Source organism: Amphiura filiformis, chromosome 2 (assembly GCF_039555335.1).
Source record: "Amphiura filiformis chromosome 2, Afil_fr2py, whole genome shotgun sequence".
Classification (NCBI taxonomy): domain Eukaryota; kingdom Metazoa; phylum Echinodermata; class Ophiuroidea; order Amphilepidida; family Amphiuridae; genus Amphiura; species Amphiura filiformis.
In genome coordinates this window covers 78,995,665-79,013,498 of record NC_092629.1, presented here as the reverse complement: position 1 = coordinate 79,013,498, position 17,834 = coordinate 78,995,665, and the positions used below count along the sequence as shown (strand labels likewise).

General features: G+C 37.7%; 1 protein-coding gene across 1 annotated transcript; it reads left to right on the top strand.

The window, feature by feature from the left end:
* The first annotated feature begins 145 nt into the window (after positions 1-145).
* On the top strand, positions 146-17,707 carry LOC140146661 (4-hydroxyphenylpyruvate dioxygenase-like). Its single transcript, XM_072168531.1, has 13 exons — positions 146-220; positions 310-336; positions 475-537; positions 2,501-2,605; positions 4,843-4,894; positions 9,562-9,644; positions 10,515-10,604; positions 11,478-11,581; positions 12,246-12,323; positions 13,699-13,861; positions 14,282-14,470; positions 15,418-15,540; positions 16,440-17,707. Exons 1-13 carry the CDS (start codon positions 161-163, stop codon positions 16,515-16,517), a joined length of 1,215 nt encoding a protein of 404 aa, XP_072024632.1. The 5' UTR covers positions 146-160; the 3' UTR covers positions 16,518-17,707.
* Positions 17,708-17,834: the final 127 nt, after the last annotated feature.

Here is a 17,834-nt window from a genome sequence, read left to right as displayed (position 1 = left end):
TACGCAATTAACCTCTAAAGCTCCGGTGATTCATAATTTTTCCGGAACTGCCTAGGAAAAATGGTCTATTTTAGGAAATTTAAGATAGCATCATATCCCATACACAATATGTCTTGCTTGTAAAAACGGCAACTGAAGATGATGAACTTTGCAGTTGGCAATGCGATTGCCTAAGCGACTTCGTGCAGAACGAGAGAGGATCACAAGACTATTCACGATGGTATGTATCCAAAACATGGGTTTAAATTTGGTTTATAAATGCTTCTATTTTATAATTAATTTGTGCTTATCTATTTTTCTGTATTTCAGACTTCCTACACAGACAAAGGACCTAAGGTAAGCTTGTTATTTTGGTTTATTTTGAGTGATTTTTATCGAGCTCTCTTTTGACTTTTCTCGTTTCAGTTCACTTTCAATCACTCACACAGCATGAGATGTATTTTTAACAAGATTTTTATACTCTTACTTTTTCAGCCAGAAGGCGGTCGTTTTGTTGCCTTTGATCACGTCACATTTTGGGTTGGAAATGCAAAACAGGTAGGAGAATATATTAACAATGTTTGTTACATCATGATAGTATTACAGTTGATCATTTTATGCACGCATGCACATCTGTACGCGGGTCGATTTCCCCGAGCTTTTTCCACTACGTCAAACATCGCATGAGCTGTGGTGCATGTACATTATTATTGATTGGGTATCGGCACACGTGGGTATGTGTGACCTTCGGCACGTGGTGTGTGTCAGTTGTGAGGCATTTCATTGGTTGATGGTGGAGGTGTGTCTGTGTATGACAACATTCATGACATTGATTAGGCTATTCAGAGGGCTAATGAAAGTTGATTCCCAGTTTGCTGTTACATAGTTTTTCATGACTGGGTAGGTGACTGTTTCTTTCATTATTCATTATTTTCAAACTTTCATTTATCCGTGCAAAAGTTAATTACGGAATTCTATGTTTTGAGGCCCAAATAAAATAATAAAGTAGTAAATGACCACGCTTCGCTCAAATATTTTCAAAACAAGTTTTAATTATTAGCATGCAAGAAATTGACAAAAAACATTTTATTATAAGTTTATTTTATTAAATTTATACATATATATTTCTAAGAAAAACAATAATTTGACTTTAGGCCCATGAAAGTCAATTCCGAGTTTATCGTCACTTTTTTTTTCCAGGTTGGTGAGGTGACTTTTTCATTTTTCATTATTTCATCAGATTTCATTATTGACCTAAAATGCATGTTGAAAAAAGCAAAATGGAAATAAATGCGACAAAGAAATTTTCACGAAAGGTAGGGACTAGAAAAGTTACAACAGAGCCTGGTTTTGCTTCCAAGTTATGAATTTATATGTTTTACAAACAAAAATATATATGTTTCCAATTGCTAAAACTGGTGAAAACACTGATACCGGTACTTTGAAAATAATGAATTATTTTGGCTTTTTTGGGGGGGGGGTATTTTTGGTTTCCAAAAAGTGACGCGGGCGACGGTAAACTCGGAATTGACTTTCACGCGCCTTAAACTTTATTTATTTTATTTATTTTGATGTTGTCCATAGCGTGCTACACAATCATGACAATGCACGGTAGAAATGCTTTCATATTTTTTCATACGCTGTTCGGACCGCGAACTTGGCTGCTTCTCTTTGTGTTCGGTCTATCCATTTTCAGTGATAGGAGAAAATTGGACGCAGGGAATTGCTAGTCTCCAATAAATGCGCTGTACGTTATCGCCATTTTACCACATAGTTAATAAACCCAGCGTTTGCAAAGACTATTCGGGTTTATCAATCAACGTTTTACAATACAATTTGCCGGCCAGGGTCGGCGTAAAAGTGCTTAAAATACGTCTCGGACGTGAAAGATGACATTAAAACTATCCTTTTTTTTCTTAAAAACTTGAAAAATGTGAAATAATGAAATTTAATGGAAAATAATGAAATATTTGATCGACATTTCTTTCTGACCGGAGTCAGGTATTAACAGGAAACTGGGAATCAACTTTCATTAATAGCGTAACCAGTTATACTTCTTGACTGTGTAGCGTGTGTGTAATACATCAGTTGGAGTCTGCATGATGTGGCACATGCATGTACCATGACATCGCTAATCCTAATTTACAGGTATGCATTCATACCTAAAATGGATAAACTCAACTCAACAATTAATTCTACATAATACACGATTCCTATTGAGGCCGCCTGCACAGGTACACCTTCGTCAAGGTATTTGGCTGGTACTGTGCTTTACCTGGGAGTACCAGTGTAGTAACACTGCTGGTGGGTCCTGTCATGGAAATAGTAGATAATTTTATGTTCCTGTGTAGTAGCAGCATTGGTACTATGTAGGCTAAGGTTCTGTACCAGTCAGGTACCTTGGCGATGGTGTACCTGTGCAGGCGCCAGGCGGCCACAATATTAAGAATCTTGTAGTGTTTATGACTCTCTTGTCCTAATTTTGTAACCATCCTAATATAAGTTAATTGTTTCATTATAGGCAGCATCCTTCTATTGTACCCGCATGGGGTTTGAGCCCCATGGGTACATGGGATTGGAAACAGGTAGCAGGCAAGTGGTGGCACATGTCGTCAGGCAAAACAAGGTGAGAAATATAATAAAGACAGCACTTGACCAAAACCAGTACCCACTAACCAGATGATGATCACATCTCTGTAGAATGATCTTCTGATCTCTTCAAGATGCATAAGGCCATGTGTCTTGAACTCGCCCCATTTTGCGTTGCACAGCCTTTTTGAGCTGATTTACGCCTTCCGAGGTTGAAATTGACATAAAATTTTAAATATGCACTCCACCCCATACAAACTATACATTTCCTGAAAGGAAATTGCATGAGCAATCCAAATATGCCATTAAAAATATTGTAAGGGGTAATTGTTAAGTTGTCCAGACTGAAATTGTCAGCTAAAATTTAACTTTTTCATTTTTTATCTTTCAAGACATATTTTTTTAACCTTTTCCCCTATCTTTAATTGCTTATCATATTTGAACTCCCCAGGAAATTTCCCTTCAGAAAATGTATACTTGTATAGGGGTAGGGCATACCTATTTTCTTACTGTTTCGGAAAATGACCTTTGACCTGTGACCTTTGACCCCACCTTTGCCCTAAAACATAGCTTATCTAATACCTCTTTACTTATGGACACTTGAGTCCAAGTTACATGGAGAGGGGCCTTATAATTTGCAAATGGGAGCAATTTAAAAAATAACTGCAATGCTCATGATGCTGTGACTTCCATAAGGATTGTACAGCCCGCTTCCTCAGCCACCGCTTCCTCAGCCACCGCCACCCTGAATATTCCAAAAATAAATGGACATATCTCCAACACCCTAAAACACACATTGAATTTCGCACAGCATGTAGTATGGAGTTTCAGCTTTAAATTGACACCAAACTTACGTCTGTAGTACATGTGGTTGTCAAGTTATAAACATTTTTGGTGAAAGGATCTGGAAAAATGCAACGCCGCCACCCTTTTTGCGTGGCGAGTTCAAAACACATGGCCATAATGAATTTAACTAGTCATCTAGAGGAGCTATAAATCACTCTTGCAAATGCAACTTAAGAAGAGCTGCAGAGAAGTGATTGCTCTCACTCCTCTCAAATGGTAGTCCCTGCATTGGTTGATATTCTACTAATAGTACTATCCTTACTCATCTGGACGATCGTAAAAATGATTAAAATTCAGATTTTGGTACCTTTGCCATTGTCATTGATGTGCTAACATAACCTGCTGGTGGCCGGACGAAATCTGTGTATTTAAGACAAAATAAGGTATTTACATGAATCTGCAATTTATATACTGACAGTATGTAAATTAGCTACATGTACATGTATTTGAATGGGTTTCAACTTTGTATACCGGGAACTACTGTTTTTTCATTCCAATACTTTTTGGGCGGTACATCATGGGATGAAGAATCAAGACAGAGGAAGCTATAGACCACTTTTGTGAACAAACTTAAATTAATTATAACTCCAAAACAAATATAATTCACATTCACTCCCAGTACCGCAAAACTACACTACACTATCAGATTCCTATTGCTGCCACCCCAGAGATACACTGTAACAGTTGCCCAGCTACTTTGCGGGTATTCTAGAGTACCAGTGCAACACCAGTCTAGTACCAGTGTGTGTATTAGGTGCCAATAAAGTAGCTGTGCAGCAGTTTTCCTCTGGAGGTGGCAGTAATATTTAGGCATTATTTAATGACCTCCCCCAACCCCAACTATCAATTTCTTGTGTGAACTGTGGAATGTCTATTTATTGAAATGTTATAAATATTTAAGTTCTTTCTTTGCATGTTCTTCTCCTCTTTCTTTTTTCTTTTATTTGTTACGTTTGTGTACTTGTATGTTGTAACTTAGGGTAGTGTAAGGGGGTGCTCGCTTCTGGTCTTTGGGCCTTTTGAGCATCTCCTCATTCAAATTTTTGTGTCTTTTATATATATTTTGTATGTTGATTTGAATGAAATAAAATGATGATGTATGTATGTATGTAATATTAACCCCGTTAGTCAAAAAGAAGTTTTCATTATCAATTGGACCAATCAGCAACGCAAACAATTGGGGTGAATTGTTTACGTTTGCAAAGTTCCAATCTGATTGGTGATTAAAATGAAGATATCATGTAATTGACTATTCGGAGGCAATGTTAGATCGGCAGATCGTGCTCAGGGGTTAAAGAATCTGGTGAGTGTAGTTCTTTACCTCTGACTAGTTATATTTGCAATGATTGAGACACAAATAAATTGAGTGACCAAGTTGCTTCTAAGTTATATTCATGTAGTAATATTTGTTTATTTCATATTTTTCAGGTGTTTTTTGTGTTCAAATCTTGCTTGAATCCAACAGGAGCAATTACTGAAGGTAAGTAACCACAGCCTTGACTTAAAATTATACAAATCAGGCCTAGAAATCTGTGACAGTGTGTGCGAATCCGTATGCCAGAAGAATTTTGTGGGAATCCTTGATTAAGGGCGTACTACACCCATATATTGGTTTGATTGGTCTAAAAAAATATTTTTTCATTTATAGCGAGGCGATATATGCACGGATCATGTGAAATAAAAAAATTTAAAAATAAATAAAAAGGTGTTTTTAAACCATTGTATAGTAAGTCATTTTAGCCCTATACATTTTTTGTTTACCGTATCCTGGTAACTCAGATGCGTGTTTCATAACAAACCATAATTTATTCTTTTCAACATGTTCAAGTAGGGTACATGAATAGAATACATTTTCCTTTGTTATACTCTCTATAGAAAATCTAGTGGTGCTTGCAAAATATATAACACTGAATAAATTAAATAAACACTTACACAATAGATGCATAGTCATTAGTCAATTTGATATTGATGTTGTTATTGATGTGTTGTTAGGAGAAGAAAAGGCTATTAGGTCACCGTATGTCAGGTTATAGGTCAATTGGTTCAGGTCAAAATTAAGCATCAATTTTGAATACACATGTGAGAGTCTGTGATACAAAATGTATCATAATGAGGAATAATTTTGATATTCTGTCTTTAACTGGATATATATCGAGAAGTGCAAGGTGGATATACTAATATACCTTGGGATGTAAATGGTGAGTACAATTTAGAATGCCTAGTTGAGATGGATTTCACAAATAAATATAAAATAGTTACCAAAATCACAAAAGCTAAGCTTACGGAAAACTACCCAATATGGTGGTATAGGTGACAAGAAATACAATTTTTTTCAACATTGCTGTAGTATGGTTGTGGTAACCTGTTACCTATGGCTTAATTAAGTTTCAGTGAAATAATGTCGCATGAAGTTAAAAATACAAAATATAGCTCAACATTGAAAATAGAAGCATTTTAACCAGTTCCTTTTTGATAGTTGTGGAGCACCAAGTTCATGAAGTCATAAAAGAAATCAGGAACCACTTATTCCCCTTTTACATATCAACTTTATTTCCCTAACGTGTTAGCAACCCATATCCAAAATTTTAACGAAATCCGTTGATATTAAGCTTTCCAAAATGAAGTGAATTTAAATCATCAGTGATGTACCACCTTTTGGCTTCTACTTTTAAAAGCATGTAAGCTACGTTGATACCGATGCCACCAATAAAACGAGAAGATTTGCCCTTCATTTTGCATACCATTTTGTCCAATTTTTTTTTTGTAATTTCTTCACAAAATGCAAAAAATGCAAAAAAATCAATGGGTGTAGTACCCCTTAAAGTAGATTCAGCGCAAATTTAGAACTGCCTTGATTCATGTATCTGCAGGTCATGCTGCTCAAAATAATACTACTGCCCGGTCATCTTTGTTTCATACAGGGCTTCAACCGGCCCTATATTTCCTATATATTTCCTATATTTTTGAACTTTTCCTATATTTCCCTATATAGTTGCAAAATGCCCTATAATTCCTATATTTATTTTATCAAAATGTACATATATGTTTTTACATGCACTGATTTGACCAAATCATTATTTTTGCTTTATAATATTGTGTCCCAATGAAGACAACTGAGGAACTAAGTCAAGTGCTCTTTTGTATTTTGGCTATTTATGAAATATTGAATTGATATGAAGTTTTGAAACACCACATAACTTGGTATATAGATGGAGAAATATAATTTACTGACATTTTGTTTTAAAAATAACTATGATTTCAAATTCTTATTCAGTTTGTGTGTCTTGCCAAGATTACACACAATTTGATTGGTTTCAGCTATTCATTATGACACGACACACAATGCGCACATTGCCACACAATGGGGGCATGCTTGTAGATCTTCAATGATCACATGATGTGTTCGCATAATGTAAGTGTGCGATAAGAACACGATTCAGCAGCTTAGATGTGGGCAGATTTGGTGAGTTTGTTCATGTCCACATTGTCCATCTGTGACTTCAAAGGTGACCATGATGGTGCGCATCTGGTTGTGTCAGGAATAGTCATTATGGACAAACTGGGCTGCACACCTCTGAATTTAATTGTCATGGGTGTCAATGCCGGGTGTCAATGTTGTTTCTCTGGTGAGGATCCCATTATTGTCTGACAATATTCCAACAGTTGGCAGGCAAGTGCTTTTTACACCATCTCCTTTGTTGACTTGTCATAAGAGGATAAGTTTCTTTGAAGAAGTCCCAAAGTTCTGTTTGCTTTTATGGTGATCTGATTTATGTGTCTGTTCCAGGTAAGGTTTGATGAGAGTTCTACTCCCAGGTAAGGGTAATAATCCACTTCGCCAAGCAGACCATATTATACTTGTTGCTCTGGTTTACAATTTGCTTGTTTTTATGAGTGACTCTCATTAAAAAGCATTTGGAGTGATTGAAATCCATTTTCCGGTTGGTTTCCCAGTTGCACACTGATATAGTTTATTTCATTTTGAATAATCCTGAAACCTTTCCAGATTTGATTTCTTGCTACACAATGCAGTCATTGGCAAATAATCTCTCACTCCCTCTCTCTATCGGAGATAGGTTGTCAGGCATATCATAGATTAAGACAGCTGTGATAAAAACCAAATGGTCCGCTGCACTTCCATTATACATTAAGATATAATTTGAAGATACCATAGGCATAGACCCCAGGGGGTAAATCCTCCAATATTTTGCCGGGGTGGGGATGGCCCATTCAATCATCCCCCCAATGTTGATGCCTGTATGTGGGTTTCTGACCAAATTAACCTCATATTTGGCCATTTTAGCCCCCAAAGTGCCAATTTTTTGTGCACTTCGCACAAATATATTCAACTTTTGCACCATATTTCATCATTTTAGCTTCAATATTGTAATTTTTTGCCCGCTTCGCGCCCATTTGTACCATAAACTTATTTGGCTGCCAAAAGGAACTGGATTCATTGTACTTCAAGAAGTTTTTCCAACCCCATCCCCCCATGTCAAAAAGAAATCTACGCCACTGGAAGATACTGTGCAGCAAATTTATGTATCATTCCATACATCAATTTTACTGAAGTCATGTTTCTTCTACATTTTCATGTGCACGTGTAAGGTCTTACTTTTGTGTGAAACAAAAACAATTTTATCAAAATTTGAGCACGTAACACATTTATCCCCAATTCATTGCACATGATCACAGGCTTTCTTGAGTGGTGGATAGGATATGCTGAGGGGAAATGGAAACAACCATTACCGGCAAATTATGCGGGCCCGCAATAGTAAGAAACTGTTCAATACAGTAAATATTGTACAGTTTCTGTAAAAAACTCTCGCGAAGTGACATAATAAATCGGATTAACTACCATAGCAATAGGTGAAAACAATTTTGAATATATTGTGCTGCACTACAAGCAGGTTGCACTCATCACCTGTGTATGTCTGCAATCATAGATTGAATACAATACTGGTCTTTTCAAAGATACTAATCTTAAGGTGTGAGTGATCAGCATGATATGGTTCAATGCAGAGGTACTGTGTGAACATACCAGTGCAGCGCGGTATATTCAAAAATTGTTTTCACCTATTGCTATGGTAGTTCATCTGATTATTACATAACTTTGCCAGCATATATGTCGATAAAAATCCTCTATCCTACATATATATCCATCATTTGCCCTATATTTTAACTATATTTTTGCTAAAATATTCCTATATTATCCCTATATTTTTCCCCAAAATGGTCCTATATTATCCCTATATTTTTGCAAGAGTTGGGTTGAAGCCCTGTATATAATAATGATCGAGGTAAATTAAACCACAAGTCGTCCTTTTGGAGGTTCAGTTGCAGGGTTATAGCCATGCCGGTCGGGGGTGACCAGCACTAAAAATTTTTTTTTTTTTAATTATTTTTTTTTTCCCCACAAATGTTTTATTCATCATAAAAAGAGTTTTTGGGGTATACCCTTAGCCTATTCCCCGATCCTGTGTGTTCGCTAAAAAGATTGTGCCCTGAGCCCAGCCCTTTATTGGATAGTAAAATTAGCCGGCACTCAACTTGGGCTAGCTATAACCCTGTTCAGTTGCTTTGATAACGAAGGGTATGCATAAAGTAGACAAACCATGGTCAATCACAGTGTTTCAAATTGTTTTCCTTGCTCTGGCCTCTGTAAACTGTCGCCACTGTCGTAATGTTCACACAAATCCCCATGGATTCGCGCTATTGATATTTTACGAGAAATCTTTGCGAGAATCAATTCACAGATTCACATCAGATTTCTGAGCCTTCAAAATCATTTGACTGGTTGCTGTTAAGCCATCTTTTTCCACCATTTTTTAGAAATTAAAAAAGAATAACTGGTGCCATCAGTAGAAGTAGCAGTAGTATCATCAGCATTACCATCATTATTATCATTGTCATTGTCATCACTACTACTCCCTATTCCAGAAGAATACAGCACTTTTTTTTTTTTTGATTAAAAAATATTATCCTGTTTTGCCAAATGAAACATAGTTTTTTATTTAATTCCAAAAATAAGTGCTGTATTTTTCTGGAATAGGGAGTACTGAGAGTAGTCATCATCATAATTATCTGGAACTTTTAACGAAACCTATTGTGCCACTCTGTTAAACCGTAATTATTTGTCCTTGCCAGAGATGGGAGCCCATGAACAGAAACATGGTGATGGTGTCAAGGATGTGGCCTTTGAGGTTGAAGACATTGAGTGGATTATAAAGGTTAGTTAATATCTATGCAATAATGATGTGTACACACACCCCAAGGGAGAATTCTCAAAATGTTCTGCCAAATATCACTTCCCGTTTTGAAATCCCCACAAATAAAATCAGTTTTCAGAGCATTAAGCCAATAGATCAATAAACCATCACATTTTCGAAAGAAATGTTGCTTTGAATACTTCATTTATAATTAAACTGAAAGTAGAGCAAATTACATCAAAATTTGCAATGTATTCCCAAGACATCTAGATGTGTTCCCAAGAACTTTGGGTGTATTCCCACGACATTTGGGTGTATTCTGAGTAGGCCTGTTATCTACACATGTTTGTTGAGGAAAAAATACGACAATCAACATGTGTCGAAACTCGTAATGAGATTTTAAAATGCTGAAATAAGTCGATAGATCAGCTTAAAATCAGGCCGATATGAGTTACGATTGCCGACTTCAGGTGTAAACATACTTCCTGGTTCGTTCTACTTCCGGGTTCGGGTCAACTTCAGGAGGTAATTTTAGACTTTCTGATGAAAACATGATCGTACGGTACACTTATTCAGACAAAATAGCATGGAAGTTTCATTTTTTTCTTTTTGATATGTGTCGTAAAGTGTCAAAAAAGGACAATTTATTTCGACATGTCGGATTTAGTGTCATATCGACGATACTACGACAGTCAATAACAGGCCTAATTCCGACAACATTTGTGGGTATTCCGACAACATTTGGGTGTATTCCGACAACATCTGGGTGTATTCCGACAATATTTGGGTGTATTCCACAACATTTGGGTGTATTCCCAAGACATTTGGGTGTATTTGGTTACCCAGCTCTTGTTGTATTACATAATGTTTTGTATGTTTTATCCATTTCAGAAAGCCAAGGAGAGGGGCGCCATTGTGACCAAAGAGATATGGGAAGAATCGGATGAACATGGTACAGTCAAATTTGGACAAGTCCAGACGGTAAGTACATGCTTGTTTATCATTATTTATCACCCAAACCATAATACCAAGAGGGATTTACAGTTGTTTGTTTGTTCACACTCCATGTCCAATATGGGAGTACACTAAGGTAAGGACCCTGTGTAGAATCTCGCCAAATAAGTCAACATCGTCTCGGAGCATTTTGATGGCTCTCCTGCGTTTTGCATTTTCATGACGCAGCACACCAATTAACTAAAATAGTGTAGCCATGTCGCTGGTTTTTACAAGCAATTATGCGCATTGACTTTGCAATGTCTTGCCATTTTCTTGCAAATTGTCATTCAACACACTCACGGACAGCAATTTGTCGGGGTATTGTTGTCCAGTGATATAAGCCGGTTGCGTGAAATGCAGGAGTTTGTCCGATGAAGCTGATGAACAGTTGCATGAACATTGCTTTTTTATCGGGCAGACACACATTTTGTTATTGCATATCGCAACAGTATATTTATTTCTCAGCATAGTTGCATCGTCTTAGGTCAGCGTTATGGGTTCTGGGCACGCTGACGAGTTAGTCGGCCAGATTTTGCACCAGGTCCTAATTACACTAGTAATAGCCAATGTCCTGACTGAGAATCATAGTTTTGCCCAGGTCTGCCCAGGCAAGGGATTATCTCAGGGTTTTGTGGCCAGGAATGTACACACATCTAAATCAAAGCAAAACTGTACGTTAATATGTACTGTCAAAAGAGGTTTGAATCAGTGACCTTGTGGCATTTACATGGAAAAACAGTGCATTAACGACGGGAATTAAGTAATTGTGGCATTTACTTGCTTTGTCCACACACCCCCACACACAATGCATTGGATTGCTCTGTAAATAATAAGTTTTTCCTTGCACTTTTTCTGTAGTATGGTGAGACTACCCACACGTTTGTGGAACGTAATGGATACAAGGGGCTGTTCCTGCCAAACTATAAACCCCCCATGTATGAAGATCCACTCTGTAAACTGTTGTAAGTAGATACTTGTAAGTTATTATTTTCTAAGACAAAAAAAATGATAATGAATATTGGATTCAGCACTTGATTATACCTTTGTACATATCAGGGGTGTGATTTGTCTGGAATTTTCCGGATTTTTTGTGGCGAAAATTTTTTGCAATCTTATTAATTTTCAGCCTGTTTTAAGGTTTTTTTGCCCGATTTCACGCTGTTTTTCTGGATGTTTTTTACTATTTTCTGGATATTTCACAAGCTTTGAATCACACCCCCGATATATAAACTCAATAGTCATAGTTATGGATTTCCATCTTTTGAAAAGGCAATTTATTAAAACATCCTTTTATGAATTTATGAATGATGCTAAAATGACTGGGTCTGGTTCAAATGGCAAAGACTGGGGTTGTGCCCCCGTCTGTAAGCATTGCATGCATTGATATTGTCATTTACATTACAACAAAATCATATCTAGTGGTTAGGCTGATTATGAGAAAAACAAAGTTGGGAAAAAAATTGGGCAATTTTGTTAAACGATAATTGTCACATTTTGTATGATTTTTTTTGGGGGTGGGGCAAAACTCACATTTTAGGAAGTGGGCACCCCCTATCTCCTCAACCACCCCAACCCGGCAAACGTGTTAATAAGTCATTAATGTGTTAATACTGTTTCTATTTCCAGACCTGCCGGTGGTATTAAATTCATAGATCATCTTGTTGGCAATCAACCAGACGATGAAATGACCCCGATCGCAGAATGGTAAGTAAGGACCGTCGATGAATCGATAATAATCAAAAAATCGGTTGTCCAATAATATCAATATCGCCGATATCACTTTCGGAAGAAAATCGATATATCGGAGTTGCCGATAATGAAAAAAAATCAAAAATTGGGCGTAAGCAGTGTGTTAACCGCCGCAATTATGTCAGTACAGACGTATTTTGAAATGTAAAACTTCTAGAATCAATGAGACCGAGTGATGTTGATGATTTTATGCACATACTTAAACATCTTTTCACGAATGATTTGACACCGACTTTTCCGCTGGCAGCAGCAATTCGCAAGTATTCAAACTTTTGAAGCTTAGTGACTTGAATTTTCAGGTCACTAAAATTGGGAGGAAAATCGATTTATCGATTATTATCGATAATGAGTGACCAATATATCGATTGTTAAAAATCCTAACATCGACGGTCCTTAATGGTAAGTTACAGAGAACATATCTTACCCTTCCCAGAATCCTTTGCAACATGATATATCCCCTTGCTACATCAAATGATACCTGTACAGGTTCCCTTTGTTTTCATGTTGAGAATAGACTTGCTAAACATGGGTTATCAACCCAAGAATTAAACATAATTTGCAAGATCTGGAGGGCTCTTGTTCATTGATGTACCTTTTGTAACTATCGACCCATGTTGCACTAAATAACAAGTCAGTACAGATTATTGAAATGGAAGAAGTGCATTGTGGGACGGGTTCGATATCTTTGGGTAAGTTACTTGTTAATGAAAAGAACATAGTTTTTTCTAAGACATTTGAATTAGAATGTGTCCGACTTCCTGTTATAACTATCATTGATTTTAAAAGTTTCACTGCCAGAGGCTGTATAAAAACATTCCCATAACCCAATGAGGTTTCTGACCTTGGTATGTGTGGCTTTTGTACACATGTGGCACAGTTGACCATACCTTGCATTGGGATTGTGTGTAAATATCTGGTGTTTTCATTCTTTTATTTAAAACATTGAGACTTATGAATAAAATTAATGCAGTGGGACATGAAGAATGTTTTCTATAAGAAAATCCAATAATTTGATAAGTCTAAACTATTAGCTCGTTGGCTGCAATTTTAAAATTACCATTTTGTGTGTGTGTAGTAACGGGGACTTTGCCTTTAAGATTAGGTTATATTGATCTCCCAATCATGATTTCCCAATCATTGTGCATTGTAGGAATGCCTTTAAGCCTCCTCTGTTTCACAGCTGTTTAGCAATAATGATATCAGTTTGGTTCCTAACGTGAGCTTACTGCAAATGGCACATGAATGTAAAGTGAAAATGAATTTAGATTTTGCTCAGCAGATTCATTTTGCAGACACAATTGCAAATAAAAAGTGCCCACTTTTCTTTCAGGTATGAGAAGAACCTGATGTTCCATCGTTTCTGGTCTGTCGACGACAAGCAGATTAACACGCAATACAGCGCCCTCAGGTCCATTGTAGTGACAAACTTTGAGGAGACGATTAAAATGCCAATCAATGAGCCGGCACCAGGGAAGAGAAAGAGTCAGATTCAAGTAAGTGGGGAAAAATTTGGTGTAAAAAATGTACATTTCCAGAATTTATAATAAAATTTAAGTATAAAAAGAACCCCTTTAACTCCTGCCGTAGCATATATCTGGGACTAGCCCCCCCCAAATGCCAATCAATGAGCCGGCACCAGGGAAAAGAAAGAGTCAGATTCAAGTGGGTGGGGAAGAAATTTGGTGTAAAAAATGAAAAGGGAGGGTGCACAGTGTATGTTTGTCAGGGCGTAGCCAGCCTTTTACTGAGAGGCAAAGCCAAATGTTCTTCCGCATATTTGTAAATATTTTTGTCTCATTGTGGGTGGGCAAAGCCAAATTTTTGTCCTGTTTCTAATGTTTGTAGGTTATACTGATGCAGGCTTGTTTAGGCTCTTGGCATGTATTAATGCAACTTTGTTTCTTCACTTGCAGGAGTATGTCGACTATTACGGCACAGCCGGTGTCCAGCATATTGCCATGAGGTCTGATAACATCATCCAGACCATCACCAACTTAAAAGCACGAGGCATGCAGTTTCTGAACGTGCCGGATACGTATTACACAAACCTGCGTGCACGTTTGAAAACTGCCAAGATCACTGTTAAGGAGGATATGGATGTGGTATGTATCAACAGAAACTAAATAAATTCAACTTGTTTCAACCTAATCAGAAGGGTTCTCACTTGGCTGTGTTCAGTCATTGGTCCGTTTCATTTGAAATCCATACACCGCACTTATGGAAGATGTGATAATGTTCACCCTCTGCAGGCCTTGCCGTCTAGATTTTAAAGGCGAGTGGCTAATCACTCGCTAGCATATGATGCTAAGCGAGTGGTCGAATTTTCAAAAATATCACTTATTTGGGTAAAATCAAGTAAACTAGCAGAGCTTTGGTCTTAAAACGGTATTTATGTTGAAATGCGCACAAAGCACTTTCGCCGCTTGGAGGGGGCAACGAATCGATTAAATGCTGAATTGGCTGCCCGGGATTGGCTGATTTGATGGCTGATTTTGGGAGATTCGCAGTGCGGGATATTTAGTGTCAATGGCGAGTGGAAATTAGTTCACTAGAAATCGAGTTTGGGCGAGCGGTGGCGAGCGAGCGCGATCGCTCGCCCTTAAACGGCAAGACCTGCCTCTAATCAGCAAGTGAGGACAATTAAATTAGTATATTTCAACAAAGAGTAGTGGGGTGTTGTTTTGCATGTTTGCTTTGTAGAACTATCTGTAAATGGGCTATTCCAGTTGAAATCCAGACCCCCCCTATGGAAGACATGACCTTAATCTTCCACGCAGGGAGTATGAATATCATTTCTTCTATAGGAGGTGTATGGATTTCAACTGACCCATTGTTGGGTGTAGCCCTCTTCATGACTTTGTCAAATCTTCCTGTCTCTTGCTTGTCTTGTCCATGTAAGTCCCATTGGCCCTCTCCTGTCTGCCTCTTTACCTAGCAGGGGTTCATGTCCTCTTTAAAAAAAAAGTCTGGGAATAATGTAGATCCTTGGCTATCGATCTTTGCGTATCCATTTAATCAACCAACTATCTGAATTTGTATCCCATAACAGCTGCAAAAATTGAAGATTCTGGTTGATTTTGATGACCAGGGATACTTGCTCCAGATCTTCACCAAGCCAGTACAAGACAGACCAACTCTCTTCTTGGAAGTCATTGAAAGGCACAACCATCAAGTAAGTCACACTTCTCTTTCTTTTTCTTCCTGGCCGTCTTTGGCGTATCACAGCCTGAGTACTGGCCGACATACCCCCCTGTACAAAAGATGATTAATGCAGAGTTCTAACTTTCCGGATTTTGCAGTATAATTCGGATCTGGGGCATAAAAAATGTTTAAAAAATAGGTGGGGCCTGTTCCCTCAACTTTCAGGATTTGGTCAAGTACCTGTGTTTCAATGCAATTTGCAACAGCCACTGGGTAGACATCGAATTGTATCATTTCCATATGAAATAGATTCTTTTTTTCCACAAAACGTTAGTTTTTAATGTCGGATATGACCCCGTTTAATTTTGCCCCCCCCCCAAATAGATCATGAGGTATTACAAAGAAAATCGCTATTTTTATACCACTGAGAGCATTATGTCGTCAATCCCAGCCACTCTGACGAACATGACTATAGCGAAAATAATAGTTTCTTGATCATGAGAGTATGAATGTACTGCGTGCACTGCGTAATGTCGCAAGTTTAGTGGAATGACACGATAGCGCGATCGATTGTGCATGCACAGGAAATGCAGCGCTACCCAAAGCGTGTGTGGTAGGCGTTGTACGCCGACGCAATTGTCATTGCATGCCTATTGAGCTCACATGATCGAGAAACTATTATTTTAGCTATAACGTAGTTCCTTTTGATGTGTTATGACCTTCCTGCACCGTCATGTACATACAGTGTTATGAACATCGCATCGCTACATTCGACTAATATTTCAATCGTAATGATTAAACATCTTATTCAGTGGTTTTATTCAAAATCTTGGATTTTGTCAAAACTACAGCACCTAAAGTCTTGATTTCTGCTGCGTATGTTAGTTTACTAAAGTTTAGCATGTTTTCTCCTGCTTTTCCCACCAACAGGGTTTCGGAGCAGGAAACTTCAAGTCACTGTTTGAAGCTATAGAGGTCGACCAAGCTGATAGAGGCAATCTCCATTAAGGATAATGCTACATCTACAAGGACATATCTCCTGCTAACTGCTACATCATCATACTGCCTTCTGGCTTGATTTATGGCACTAGACTCATATCATACTTGGTTGGAGAGTCGTCTTTTTTTTGGTAAACATTGATACGCTCAAATAACTGTATTGTTGTGATCTCTATGAACCATATGTCCATGAAGATATGTAGCTGTTACTGATACAAACCATGACAGGCCTATATAGTCCATTCACTATAAGATGGAACATGACCTTTGGAAAGTACATGGGGTCCCCAGGGGAGACAAAAGTCAAATGGTAAACAAAATTTTTGGCAAATGTGTGGTAGCTTTAGTGAATGTTGCCACAACTTAATAATATCCCTTTGTGATGTATAATTATAGTTATACAGGGTCATGTGCCATCTTATACTGACTTTTAGAGGTCTATACTAATGTAATGTAAGCCTACACCAAATGAGCCTGTAGTCAAGGGAGTATGTAGTATAAAACCTACGGGCAGACAAACTTGACAAGTAGGGTCGGTCGGGTAAAGATTTTTTTCTCTGAAAGACGCTTAAATGGACCTAAAAAATCACCGAAAACTTGTCCCAACTTTTTTGCACCAAAAAAAAATGGTCAAAAACAATCCACTTCGGTATAAAAAAATAAGCTTAAACATGCAAAATCTGGGTCAGTGGAGTCCACAGAACAGGGTTTTATTTTTCATCGCCTAAGCTGTATAATCACTGTCCATATAGACCACTTGAAGCCCAGCAGTATGAGCGCAAATTATGACAATTTCCATTATTCTTTGCCCTGTAGTGTGCATACACATTGGTGTTTGCTCATCAGGGCACAAGCATTTTAAATTGCCCACCACAGTTCATTTAGTACAAGAAAGCCATTGAACAGTGTTGCGGTTCGTTCAAGCATATCAATAGACCAGTCCCTTGCCTTTGTTGATAAACAATGATGTCAAATGGTCTATTCTAGGCTAGATGATGCTAGGCTTTACCAGATCAGGAAGTAGCATTTTATGTGTAGCAATTAGAAGATGGAGTGACAGTTGCACAATTGTGTTGATTTCAGCTTGTTAATTACTGCAACCACCCTGTCTATCTGCTGGACATGCAGTGCGCATTCAAGATTCCTGCCTGTTTATTATGCTTGAGAATAGCCCCCATCATTTGTTTTTAATCTGGTAGGCAGAAAACAAAAGGACTTGAGTTTTGAAAATTGTTGAAATGCTTCAAATTGCACCTCTAAAGAGGATCTCCCAACTGCTCTCCTGAATGTTTCTAAGTTTTGCTCTCCTAAGGGTGAGCTTCAAAT